Source organism: Oratosquilla oratoria, chromosome 2 (assembly GCF_046742065.1).
Source record: "Oratosquilla oratoria isolate Oo_2021 chromosome 2, ASM4674206v1, whole genome shotgun sequence".
NCBI lineage: Eukaryota > Metazoa > Arthropoda > Malacostraca > Stomatopoda > Squillidae > Oratosquilla > Oratosquilla oratoria.
The window spans coordinates 73,589,932-73,604,294 of NC_134778.1; the positions used below are offsets into that span (position 1 = coordinate 73,589,932).

A 14,363-nucleotide genomic window follows, 5' to 3' on the forward strand; every position below is an offset into this window, starting at 1 on the left:
CTTTCTCATTTAAGCAGTTCACTCCAAACACCTCCCTACCTTTTGTCCTTTTCCCCTTTCTCCACTCTCAACTTATATTGTGTTATATCGCCCTGGCTGTTCAATTTATACATGGATGGGGTGGTTCGAATGGTAAATGCAAGGGTAGTGGGTCAGGGATTGGAGATGGGTAAAGAAAATTGAGAAAAGTGGAAGATGAGAGAGATGTTGTTTGTTGATGACAGTGCTTGCAACAGGACCAGAGGAGGGATTGAGGAAGTTAGTGACAGTTTGGAAAGGTGTGCAAAAGGAAGTTGAAGATGTGGGTAAAAATAAAGTGATGAGATGTACACGAAGAAAGTGGCAGCAGTGAGTATAAAGGGAGGGAGACTGGAGAAGTGGATAGTTTTGGATACTTGGGTGTGAATGTGGTAGGAAGGGGAGGAGTGAAGGTAGAATGTAGAATGAGAGAAGAGAGTAAATGCCTTGGGGGATTAACCCATTCAACTCCGATGACAAGATGTCTTGTCATTTGGTCAAATAAAACAAAAAATCATAATAAAACAACAAAATGTTTGATGATCAAACAGCACCAGAAAAATATGACGTCATCAGTCCTCCTCGAGGAGGACTGACGACGTCATATTTTTCTGGTGCTGTTTGATCATCAAACATTTTGTTGTTTTATTATGATTTTTTGTTTTATTTGACCAAATGACAAGACATCTTGTCATCGGAGTTGAATGGGTTAATAAGGGTAATGAGAAATAGACATTTGGGAATGGATGCTAAGAGGAGATTGTATGGAGTGATTGTGCCAACAGCACTGTACGGGGCAGAAACATGTAACATTAGAGAGGAGAGGAGTTCGAATGTGTATGAGATGAGGTGCCCGAGGAGTATGATAGAGTGAGAAATGAGGCGAGGAGATGTGGGTGGAAAGGGAGTTGGGAGATAGGTTGATGAAAGAATATTGGGATAGTTTGGACACATGGAAAGAAATGAAGAAAGATTAGGAAAAGGTGTGGATGGCAGAGGTGGATGGAGTGAACATGAGAGGTTAACCTAGAATGAGATGGATGGATGGATGGGGTAAAAGGGGCATTGGGAAAGAGGAGCGTGTCTGTTAAGGAAGGATAGGAGAAGACAAGATAGGGGTGAATGAAGAATGGTTGTGTATGGATGATGCTGTGATGCATGAGAGGGAGTGGGTGGGGGATGGGGGGTGAGGGAGTATGTGAAAGAAATGGACACAGCCCAAAGGGATTTCTCCCTATCTTTTCCTGCACGAGGGGATCACCGATTTAATGTATGTAAAAAAAAAAAAGCAAGCCAGCATCCTTGTGATGCCTACGTAGGCATCATTGTACTGAAGCAGTTAAGCACTTTCCCATCACTTCTGCCACTCCTTCCCATACCACTGCCAACACCCTACCCATTACACCAACTCATCCTTCATTTTTATTTCACTTAATATTAATACATCCTTGTTACACACTACCCATCTTTCCTTCTACTCTCTTCCTTGCTCATTTAACAAGACCAATGATTAGTGTTATTGTTGTAGACCCACACCCTCTCATGCCTCATCTTGTCATGAAAATATAGCAGAACCCCCCTCCCTGATTGCTCCATTTTGCTTCTCTGATAACACAATAGCACCATTCTTACCCCACCACAGCATCTTTGGTATAAATGTATGAAATCTTTATAGTTATCCTGAATGTTAGTGGATCAAGACTTGGACTATACCCATAATTCACCTTCACAATACACATCTAGGATAATAGATACATGCTTACTTAGTACATCTTTATTAATAATTGAAATTCTAAAATAATGTTTCAGGGACATTTATATACAAGTAAACTTTGCGATTGCCACTCCAATCACCATTACACCCTTATAATTATGAATTAATTTAGTGATCATCTTCCTCGTATCCATCAGGCAGAGCATTCAAATGGGAATTGTGGAAGAAAGATTTCTGGCCATCACCCCATGGGAAGCGCTGGAATAGAAGCATGGATTACAAAACTGCATTAAAAAATACATCCAGTGAATAGCACATACAACTAAACTAAATGATACAGACTCCTTTATGGGGCAATGAGTTCAAACTTTCAAAAGTTCGCAAATTTAAAGCAAACAACAGTCATGCCCCGCCCCCCTCTGCCAGTTCAATTCCTCAATCTAAAATCAATCCATTGCCTCTTGTTGAAGACCCAGTCACCAGTGTACCGACTGAAGATTGTGATAATGTCTGGAACAGGTGATCAAATGACATCAAGGGATCTCGTCTCTCATGTAGTGGTTGCATATTGGATGAATGATAGTTTCCCATGCTGCTTCTGTGTTAGTGCAGACAGGAGTTTTAATATTGGCAAACTTTCAGTGGCTGTATTAATTCATCTCTTCACAACCATGCTCCACTCATTCCCATCTCCTGACCTCTCCCTTTCCTGCTCAACATTTCCCCATTTTACACTCAGTCCACCTCTGCTATCCATACATACATATACCAAGGCTTTTTCCCCCTTACAAGGGGGGTAGCCAAAAAGAAAAAGGCATAAAATCATTCCCACCCATTCCATCCCTGAATACACTCCACACCCCTCCACCCTCCCTCCTATCTTAGCACCTCCTGAATGACAGGTCATCCCTGCACCCTGTCCACTGCCCTGGGTTAGAAGCAGTGTCGCAAGACCCAGCACATCCACAGCATCTGCTATCCACTTTTTTTTTGTTAGTTCACCTCAATAGTGTCATATGATGCACCACTTAAAAATAATTAGTCTAATGGTTCATTTGTCCCAGGATATATTGCCCTGCTTAAGAATCTAATTTAGTAATGACCCACCTTTGTGCGCATCCTCAGGTGCTCGTATGCTACAAACTCTGGCCTCTCATGACCACCTTCCATCTCATGGAGATAGCAGTTCAGCATACACAAGGCAACACCTGGAATGGCCACCAGGTATGACAGGAGCTTCCACTGCTTTGCACCACCTAGAAAAAATAAAACAACACTGTACAATGAAAATTAGATACAGACATATATACCAAAGGCTTTTTCCCCCCACCAGGGAGGTAGCCAAAGAGAAAAAGGCATAGAAATCACTCCCACCCATTCCATTTCCCATATATTCCACTCCCCTCCACCCCCCCCCCTCTTATCTTGGCACCTACTGGAAGACAGGTCATCCCTGCATCCTGTCCACTGCCCTGGGTCAGAAGCAGTGTCGCAAGACACAGCACTTCCACAGCAAGGCCACTTCATAAATTCGGCAACCCACCCCTCTCCGTCCCCTCATGCGGAAAAGGAGGAAGATGGGGAGAAATCCCTTCGGGCAGAGTCATATTTTTTCTCATACATACTTCCTCACCCCCCCATCCCCCACCCACTCACCCTCATCTATACACAACCCCTCTCCATTCACCCCTATCTTTGTCCTCTCCCGTCCTTCAACAAACATTCCTCTATTTTGTAATGCCCCTTTCACCCCATCCATTCATCTCATCCTAGGACGCCCCCTCATATTCACTCTTTCCACACTTCTTTTACTAATCTTTCTTCACTCATTCTTTCCATGTCTCCAAACCATCGTAATACTTTTTCATCAACCCTATCTCCCAGCTTTATTTCCACTCAGCTCTCCTCCTCGCCTGCCCGTTTCTCACTCTATCCAGCCTAGTAACCCCCATCATACTTCTAAGACATTTCATCTCAAAACACATTCAAAAACTCCTTCTCTGTTCCTTTCTCATGTTCCATGTAGCATCCATTCCCAGATGTCTATTTCTCTTTACACTTTTCAATCCACCCAGGCATGTACTTCTCTCAATCTACATTCTACCTCCACCTCCACTCCTCCCTTTCGTGCCACATTCGCATCCAAGTATCTAAAACTATCACTTCCTCCAGTCTTTCACCCTTAATGCTCACTTCCAGCCTGCTGTCACTCTCTCCCCCTGTACATTTCATCACCTTACTTTTACATACATACACACTGAATGTACACGAATTTTGTCCCCAGTGCAGATATTAATCTTTTTTCAACCACATTAACTTTTTACTTTTAATTCCATGTCATCACAAACGAGACTGACAATGCACTCGTCGGAAACATATACGGAAACTGATACGAAGTGAAGCCAAGGGCTCGAACCTCAGCTCAGACGCATCAAAGTAACCGTGACAAACCACTGCTCCATCAAGAGAGATATAAGTTGAGTACAATTCCTTATATTTGTATGCTCGAGCTACATACATATACACAAATTTTGTAATCAACCCATCCCCGCTATGATGGTACAATGATAGTATGTGCACGTGGGCAGGTGTTATACTCACACACTGAATGGTCCCCAGTGCAGATATTAATCTTTTTTTCAACCACATTAACTTTTTACTTTTAATTCCATGTCATCACGAATGAGACTGACAATGCCCTCGTCGGAAACATATACAGAAACGGATACAAATATAAGAAATTGTACTCAACTTATCTCTCTCTTGATGGAGCAGTGGTTAGTCACTTAATTTGATACGTCTGAGCTGAGGTTCGAACCCTTGGCTTCACTTCGTATCAGTTTCTGTCAATAGGCATTGCATAATTCTATTCAGAGATGCTAAAATGTAGACAAAACCTTTATGTTCTACATAGAAGACCACAAAATGTTTAAAAGCATAGTTTCAGATACTTGGGTGCGAATGTGACAGGAAAGGGAGGAGTGGGGGTGGAGGTAGAAGGTAGATTGAGAGAAGCAAGTAAATGCCTTGGTGGATTAAAAAGTGTAATGAGAAATAGACATCTAAGAATGGATGCTAAGAGGAGGTTATATGAAGGAGTGATTGTGCCAACAGCAATGTACGGGGCAGAAACATGGAACATGAGAGAGGAAGAGAGGAGTTATGTGTTTGAGATGAAATGTCTGAGAAGTATGATAGGGGTTACTAGGCTGGATAGAGTAAGAAATGAGGAGGTGAGGAGGAGAACAGGGGTGGAAAAGGAGCTGGAAGATAGGGTTGATGAAAGAATATTAGGATGGTTTAGACACATGGAAAGAATGAGTGAAGAAAGATTAGTAAAAGAAGTGTGGAAGGTGGAGGTGGAAGGAGTGAATATGAGGGGGCATCCTAGGATGAGATGGATGGATGGGGTGAAAGGGACTTTACAAAAGAGAGGAATGTCTGTAGAGGAAGGACGGGAGAGGACAGAATATGGGTGAATGGAGAAGGGTTGTGTATAGATGAGGCTGTGATGCACGAGGGAAAGTGGGTGAGGAAGTACAGGTAATCCTCGTTTTACGCGGGTTCACATTAAAGCGGTGTCCAAAACTAGGGGGTATTCCTCACATTACACAAATTCCTCAGAGTAACGCGAAATCCGGAAAGTTAAAATACGCGGGCTGCGATTTAGTTCCGTAAGGCAGCCGCTAGGTGACGCTAGCTGATTCCAGCCTCCGCATCCCTCTCGCCACCAAGCTCATTGTTTACCAACGCTTCGTTGTGTCAGCATCTCTGTGTTCATCAAATCATCAGTGTTCTTGTTTACCATGGCTCCCAAGCGCCCAGCGACATTTCCAGCCTGTGATGGTAGGCAGAAGAAAGCAAGGAAGACATTGACATTGGAGCAAAAGCTGGAAGTTCTGGACAGGTTAGATAAAGGGCAGAGAAACAATGTGATTGTGGCGGCAATGGGCCTCAGCGAGTCTACGGTGAGGACCATAAAACAAAACTCCACCAAGATTCGTGAAGCTGCCAAATCAGGAACGCCTCTACAAGCTAACAAGTCATCATATTCTCGCCCTATGGAGATGGAAAGGATGGAGAAGATGCTTGCAACTTGGATTGAGCATCAAAATAAGACTCGTGTGCCGGTTAGCTTGGCGCTGATTAAGGTGAAGGCGCTGTCTATTTATGACAGCATTGAAGGGGACAAGAAGCCTTTTTCTGCCAGCAACGGGTGGTTTAATAAATTTCAAAAAAGGCACAGTTTTCATAATTTGAAGTTGGTTGGGGAAGCTTCTTCAGCTGATGCTCGAGCTGCAGCCGAATTCCCAGAAGAGCTCAAGAAAATTATAGAAGACGGGAATTATTCATCAAAGCAAGTGTTCAACATCGACGAAACCGGCCTCTATTGGAAGAAACTACCCAACCGCACCTACATCTCCAAAGAGGAAGCTTCTGCCCCCGGATTCAAGGCATCTAAGGACCGCTTAACGCTGCTGTTGGGGGCCAATGCAGAGGGCGACTACAAACTCAAGCCAGCACTTGTGTATCACTCAGAGAATCCTCGAGCCCTCAAGGTAAGAGTTGTAAAACTAACCTTATTCCATGTTACCATTTTCTATGCAAAAGATTGTGCGAATGAATTTTTTAGACCGTATAAAATCTTACGTTTCTTTTTTTTTGGCCAGGGTTACGACAAGGCCTTTCTGCCAGTGTACTGGTACGCCAACTCGAAGGGCTGGATGACTGGGGCAGTGTTTGGCGATTATTTCAAGAATAAACTGCACAGGGAGCTGGAGGTGTACTGCAACAAAGAAAACATCCCCTTCAAGATCTTGTTGATTGTGGACAACGCGCCAAGTCACCCAGCATACCTGGCCGATATCAGCAACAACATCAAGATCGTGTTTTTACCGCCAAACACGACCTCGCTCATCCAGCCTTGTGACCAAGGGATAATCTCGACATTCAAGGCGTATTATCTACGTTCAACATTGGCGAACCTTGTGAAAGTGACGGAGCAACAAAACATCTCAGTCCGTGATTATTGGCGGCAGTTCACGGTAAAAGATGCTCTAACCTTCATCAAGGATTCGTGGAGTGAAGTGCCAACATCATGCTGCAATGGAGTCTGGAAAAAATTGTGTCCTCAATTCGTCCACGACTTCAAAGGATACAGCATAGACGACAATGTAGCCAAGGCCAACGTTAAAAGTCTGCGTCTAGCACAGCAAGTTGGCTTCGAGGATTTGGAAGAGGAGGACATCGACAACTTGCTTCAGTCTCACACACAAGAGCTCTCCAATGAAGATTTGTTTGACATCGAGAAAGAGAGAGAGTGAAAATGATGGAGGAGAAAGAGGAAGCAGCAGCAGCAGCAGCATCACCAGGACCACAGCGAGCCCTCACAGCTGCCAACTTGTCTGAGTGTATGGACTCGTTGATGCATGCAATGAGGGTCATAGAGGAGAATGATCCTAATGTCGAGAGGAGCAGCACCATCATACGACGTGTGATGGAGAACATGGCTTGCTATAATGCTATGTTAAAAGAAAAACAACAAAAGACAAAACAACAGCCGATCACAAACTTCTTCCGACAACGCACACCAAGTCAGCTAACCAGCGAATCGGAGACAGGCACCGAATCGGAGATGGACGCTCCCGATGACCCTGCCGCCCCTGCCTCACCACAAACATCACACACACACACACCGAGTCCGATATAGCGCGCAGTGACACGTCAGGGGGTGAAGCCTAGTTAGGAATCTACAATAGTACACAGCGAGCGGTGAGTGTTGTGTTGTTGTCAGTATGGAAACGTGTGAGAGCAACATCTCAGCTTGCGGGATGGTTTCCTGACCCATGATTTTTTTCATTGTCCAAGGGTAATTTTATTTTCATAAAAGTAAAATAAAAATGAATGTAGAAAAAAACTTGAAAGAAATTTATTCATCCTTGAATCGCAATAAGCTGCCGCTACAACAACAACAACAGCGTGCAGATCAGCAGAGGGACGCTACTTATCAAGGCGTAAAGGCCAATTAACCCGTGATCCCATATGTGGTGGTAAATCAACAACAACAAGGCAGGTCAGAGGTTATATGCTTAGCTCGTGGCTCAGCTGCAGGAAGGATTATGGTATTGGAAACACTTGTAACAGCAAAGTAGTGAGTGAGTTTAATTCCTCACATTACGCGAAATTCACATTACGCGCTGCCTTTTGGAACGCATCTAGCGTGTAAAGTGAGGACTACCTGTATGTATGAAAAAAAATTTGATGCAGCCCGAAGGGATTTCTCCCCGTCTTCTCCTTTCCTGCAAGAGGGGACGCAGAGGAGGGGGGGTCGCCGAATATATGAAGCAGCCTTGCTGTGGATGTACTGTGTCTTACGACTGCTTCTGACCCAGGGTAGTGGACAGGATGCAGGGATGACCCGTCATCCAGGAGGTGCCAAGATAGGAGGGAGGGAGGAGGGTGGAGGGGAGTGGAATATATGGGAAATGAAATGGGTGGGAGTGATTTCTATGCCTTTTTCTTTTTGGCTACCCCCTATGTAAGGGGGAAAAAGCCTTTGGTATATGTATGTAATAACCACTTCCTAGAGTACTCTTATCAAGTGGCGTGGGTGACTTGTCTGTAGTTCAGTACAGGGTTTGAACATGTTCAGCATACTGCCATAATCCTAGCCACAAAAATTCTGAGTACAGCTGCTGTACCTATATGTTACTTGCCTGTCCTTAGTATGACCCTTTTCAGGTCACATTGTAGAAAAAGGTTTCTAGTATACTCCAAGTTTTTGCATCAATGCCAAAATCCAGTATCAACCATTTCAACACCCATTTACAGAGACTGTAAAGTATTGATGCCTGCTCATACCGAAAACTTTTACAACATTGGCAACGTTATCTTAAAGGTATTTGTGAAGTTTCGTCTCGCCTGCTCACACTGCAATCTGTACATTTTTTACATCAATATTACAACTTTTCTTACTTATGTTTCTTGCCAAAATTAATATTAAGGGAAGGTGAAAAAGTAAATCCTGCAACTTCCCTACTACCAGCTATTTTGTCCCACCCACTTACACAATTTGTATATTTCTTGGATCTTTGCTACAACTCCGACAACTTTTCTACATCTCGTTTTTTCCCGGATATTGACATTAAGGGAAGGTGAAAGAATAATTACTGCAACCTTCCTCTACCCACCATGGAAGCAGTCATGGCTGTCCAATATCCAAGATCTACATCTGTTGCCGCACACAGTTTTAGGTTAGGTAAGATTAGGCTAGGTAGGTTGTTAGAATAGGAAATCATAAAAACATGGTAAATTTCTATAATTGCACACCTGCGCAATATAGCATTAGTAAATTAATTTTGTGAATTATCATACATTCATATACGCTTTTCGGTATTTTAGAAGTGCACAGCTACGCAATAGACAAGCATTAGAAAATTAAATAATCTTGTAAATTACAATACATCAAAGTAATATACGTTTTCCTTGGCAGAAATCAACAGAAAAAGTTGCCAAGAATAATACACAATTGAACAGGGCCACTGACTACTTTAGATGCCATCTTGGTTTCGATAGATTCAGAGGACCCTGATTACCTCTAGAATTACAGGTACTGCATTACCAAATGCAGCTTAGAACAGGGTATTTATTACTTTAATTTCTTTGACTTCCGCACATATCACAACAAATATAGTGTCAAGCAGCCGCATTGGTTCCATTCATGGGTATTGGTTTTATCAACTCTTCCTGTGCTTGATTTCTGACAAGAAAAGCATATTATGTTGATGTATTAAAATTCATAACACTAATAGTTACTTTCCTAATGCTTTATCATGTAGGTGTGCATTTCTAAAAATTTACCCTCTTTTCTTAGCAGAAATCAATAACAGTTTAAGTTGCTAAAATCAATACACTAATGAACAGAGCTGTGGCAACTCCTCGAGACATCTTTGCTTTATTAGATGCGGAGGTCAAAGAAATTAAAACCTGATAAATTTGTCTTCCAACCTAACCTGCATTTAGTTACGCAGTACACTGTACCTGTAATTCAAGTGGCTATCAGTCGTCTTTGTAGTGTGCACTTCTTCAACCTCCGCATCAAGCAGTCACTGCAGTTCTGTTCAATTAGTATATAGCTTTTAGCAACTATTTCAGTTATTAATTTTTGCCAAGAAAAACATATATTACATTAATGTATCACATTTAAAAAAATATCTAATTTTCTAATGCTATATTACATGGGTGTGCAGTTGAGAATTTGCCCAAAATAGTGGGTCATGCTCTCATCAAAAATGGCACTTCAGTATTGGATAGCAGCAAGGTTGCTTGATTCATTTTCTTCATCAACCATTAATATTTATTTTTGCAAGAAAAGTTAGAAAAGTCGGAGTTGTCATAATAGATGCAAATATACAAATTGGTGTGTGAGCAGGCAAGACGAAACTTCACAAATTACAATTTCAGTTTTAGACTTATCAAAAGTTAGAATACAACTTTCATTTGTATTATTCACAATATTTCATGGTTAGGGTTTTATTAATTGCGGCAAAGGTCAAAGGGATGGCGGTTCGAACCCTGCCATGCTACAAAGTCCTCTGTGAAGGGCACCATACTAGCCTTTTGATTGGGGGAAGTTTGTGACGTTAAGCCATATCACCATTGGTTTTGGATATCAATCGTACCAAAAACCATTTATGGTATATTTTGAGTAACTGCTAAAAAGTATTTTAATTTACCCAATTTCCTCCAACAAGAAAAAAAAAATAAAATAAAAAAATAAAAAATCTTTTTTAGAAGTGCACACCTACGCTGTATACTTGGTGTTGTTTTGAGGTTGATCCCTCACAGTCACGGCGATCCGCCGCTGAATCCGGTTTTGGCATCCCTAGCTAGTAGGTCCACTTGATCCGGGATGGAGTTTGAGGCTGCCCGACAGTTGTCTGTATAGCCTGGTACCGGTGGTTCATCAGGTAAGGACGTTAAGTATCTGTCCAGGCCAGCCTTAAATGTGTCCACCGTGCAGCCCGTTTTGTCTCTTATTTGTTTAGGGAGTGCATTGAAGATCCTTGGCCCTTCATGCCCCAGGCTGGCAGCAGGTAAAGTTTTGATTCGCTCTGGGGCTTTGGTTGGAAGGGTTCTTCTTTTGCACTTTCGCCCTGTTCGTTTATTGTATTGTGAGTGCAGTGTAGAAGAGTTTGTGGGGTCTGGTGTATGCTTTTCTAGGATCTTCCACAGGTAGATGGCTCTGTACCGGTCTCTCCTTCTTTGTTGGGAGAATAGATTGAGTTCCTTGAGGCGGTCCCAGTAATTTAGTTCCCTCATCCCCTGGATCTGACGGGTGAAGCTTCTTTGAACTGCTTCCAGCCGCTGGATTTCCCCTTTTTCATGAGGCGACCACAATTGACTGCAGTAGTCTAGTGTGGGTTGGACCAGGGCCCTCCATAGGGTTAGCATAACCTGTGGTTCCCTTGATGAGAAGGTACGGAGTACCCAGCTTGCCATTCCCTTGGCTTTCTTTATTGTTTCATCAATGTGATGATGAAATTAAATTAAATAATTTTGTAAATTATAATACATCAATGTAATAACTTTCTTGGCAGAAATCAAATCAGAAAATATTGCTAAAATCTATACAGCAACAAATGAAGTTGCTCTGACTCCTTTAGATGCAATCTTTAGTCCAATTGATTTGGAGGCCAGAGACAATGACGACCTAAAATTTCAGGTACTGCATTACTAAATGCTGGTTAGATTAGGTAGATAGGTAAATGTCCAGTTGTGTACATGGACGCAATATAGCATTAGAAAATTAATTATTAATTTTGTAAATTATAATGTATCAACGTAATGCAATTTTTTTGGCGGATATAAGAAACAAAAAAGTTGCTAAAACAGATTTCATAAGTAACAAAGACACGCCGGATGAATGGTGTGCCATGTTTGTTACGATAGATGCAGACATTGAAGAAATGAAAGGATGATAAATTCGTCTAACCTAACGTGTATTTAGTAAATCGGTACCTGTAATTTAAGGTCATCTGGATCGTCATCGTCATTGTCATCAATGTTGGCGGCCTGTTCAATCGCTTGCAGGGTATATCGGTTTTTCATAGCTTGAAGGAATGCACGGATTTCAACTCCATAGCATTCCTTCAAGAATATATACCTCGCGAGGTACTGGTGGAAGTACCGAGGGCATACACCAGGCCTCAACTGGACTGGGCAGACAACACTTGACAAACGACAAGAAGGCATTCCGATTCTATGCTAGCGACTTCGGTCGTTAGCATATTTGTTTGTAGCAAGGTATTTTTTATTTCTGCCAAGAAAGCTGCACATTACATTCATGTATTGTAAATTACAAAATTAATATTTAATTTTCTAACGCTATATTGCATCCATGTACACACCTGAACAAATACCAGTAGATAGGTAGGTTAGGTTAAAATAGAGGAATTTATCATACTTTAATTTCTTTGGCCTCCACCTCTGCAACCTCTCAAGCAACCGAAGTGGCTATGTTTGTTGGATTCTAGCTTTTATCAACCTTTTCTGTTATTAATTTCTGCCAAGAGTGTAATAACATTGTTGTACTACAATTTAAAAAATTATTTAATTTTCTACTGCTACATTGCAGAGGTGTGCACTTAAAAAATTTACCTAAAATATTAAAAAATATATATCAGAAGAAAGGGATACAGCTGAAAATCTTTGCTTGAAAGACCAATACAATTACCTAACCAGGTAACCCCGAAGTACAATCCTTATAGTTCTCCACTCAAAACCAAAGGTTATTTCAATAATGCAATGTGGATTTTGAAGTTAACTTCTAATCAATACATTTAACATTTAATCATAATCTCGGAAAATATAAATCAAGGTCACTTTGGTATTCATATGTACTAATAATATAAAAAATTAACAATGTACTATATATTCCTCCTTACAATGAACGTTATTATTATACTTCATCCAACATGGTAATACTAATTTGGTATGAAAGTATCGAAACCGTATTTGTTTTCATCCGACCAGCCTATGACGAAATACATCTCTGATGGCCAACCGGTTTAAACAAGTACCAAATATTTAATATATTTCATACGAAAGAATGATCAAAAACAATCAATAGCCTACTCACCTGCATGGGCTCCTGCACCTTCAGCTGCAGCAGCCCTGATCAGGGAAGTAGAAAAACTACGACGAGCGAGATTTGCCAGAGTCAGTGCCATTTTCCTTTCTGAGGTCGGAGTCACGTACGAGCAGACTTGATGGGAAATGAGGACATCGCATCAGCTGATCACTGAAATAATGATTTAGTTTTAATCGCTTTATTAAGTACAAATATGGATTTTATATATACAATTATATAATTTCTTATAAAAATGAAATTTTATATTTGTGATTATGGTAAAATGAAACATAGAAGCTACTTTGACTTTTTTATACGTTTAGCACGGAATGAACAAATTTTGAAAACACCTTAAATCTATTTTTATTTTATTTTATTTTAGCTTTCAAGTCTATAGGTTCTGTCACGCATATTTAGAATATATTTACTAGTTACTACCTACAAAAATCGAGTACTGTTCTAATGATTTGTAAGATATTTACTTTTGAAAAGGTAATTTACAAAATTACATCCACGAAATAATTATTGAGAAAAATAAAAGGGAATAAATATTCAAGATGTACAAAAAATAATGGAAAATTATATAATGTGTAGGCTAATCATAGACATGTTTAGACACTCCATGTTTGGAAACGGTGTCCATATTTTTTGGGGTATAGTATAATAGTGCATACTAAGTGTTGAGAACATCCGTAGTCCATTCTGCTCCTGATTCTTCAGATTTTTTTGTTAATATTTGGAGAGTTGATCATATTTATAATCTGAACATTTTACTTGAAGTGCTTTTCTTTCAGAAATTTTGCATGTACTAGTGATGGAGTGTACGCTTTCTGTACGCAAGCTTTTTAGGCGTTCTACACGAACCAAGTAAATACACATACAAATACGGAGCTATATTAATTTTCCTTGGCAAGCGAAACGGATTGCGGGAGAATGCAGCATATTAGCAAACTTCTGGTAAGCAACTGCCTGGCTGGCGGTCAATAGTCATGAGTCAATAGTATACATTCATTCTTTTTTATCATTATTATTTATATTATTATTTTTAAGAAATCGTAACTCCAACGGCTGACCACCACGGCTATTTCTTGAGATGAATAAAATATAGTTGTGACATCGAGGAAAACAAGAACGGAACTCACCAGGGCATGGTGCCTGCACCCTGGAAATCCGCCCTCCATCCATCAATGTCATGAAAGAAGACAAAACAAATAAACATGTTATAATATTGTACTGCAAAGAACAAATTATTACAGAATTGTATAATAACATTATATTAACTTTACATAATTATTTTGTTGTACTTACCCTCGATAGCGATGGTATTAATGCATTTGTTTGTCAAACTGAATTTGATAGCAATCCCAGAGACAATTTCCCCATTCACTTCCCCTTTTGTGCATGGCAACCCCCTCTCCTCAAAGCGGGAATTTTTTTAATGTTTCAATTGAATTACAATGCTAAGCCATCCACCCCCCACCCCCCAAAAAAGACCACATA

At 40.8% G+C, this 14,363-nt stretch overlaps 2 protein-coding genes across 2 annotated transcripts; both read right to left on the bottom strand.

Moving 5' to 3' along the window:
* Positions 1-1,777: 1,777 nt before the first annotated feature.
* Positions 1,778-14,161, bottom strand: LOC143040038 (cytochrome c oxidase subunit 6A2, mitochondrial-like). The gene is made up of 4 exons (XM_076210598.1): positions 14,006-14,161; positions 12,873-13,034; positions 2,840-2,988; positions 1,778-1,990 (listed from the first exon to the last, which is right to left on the bottom strand). The coding sequence occupies exons 2-4, from the start codon at positions 12,961-12,963 to the stop codon at positions 1,901-1,903; spliced, it is 330 nt and encodes a 109-aa protein (XP_076066713.1). The 5' UTR covers positions 12,964-13,034; positions 14,006-14,161; the 3' UTR covers positions 1,778-1,900.
* Positions 8,150-12,861, bottom strand: LOC143040028 (uncharacterized). The gene is made up of 2 exons (XM_076210573.1): positions 12,198-12,861; positions 8,150-12,050 (listed from the first exon to the last, which is right to left on the bottom strand). Exon 2 carries the CDS (start codon positions 11,231-11,233, stop codon positions 10,580-10,582), a length of 654 nt encoding a protein of 217 aa, XP_076066688.1. The 5' UTR covers positions 11,234-12,050; positions 12,198-12,861; the 3' UTR covers positions 8,150-10,579.
* Positions 14,162-14,363: the final 202 nt, after the last annotated feature.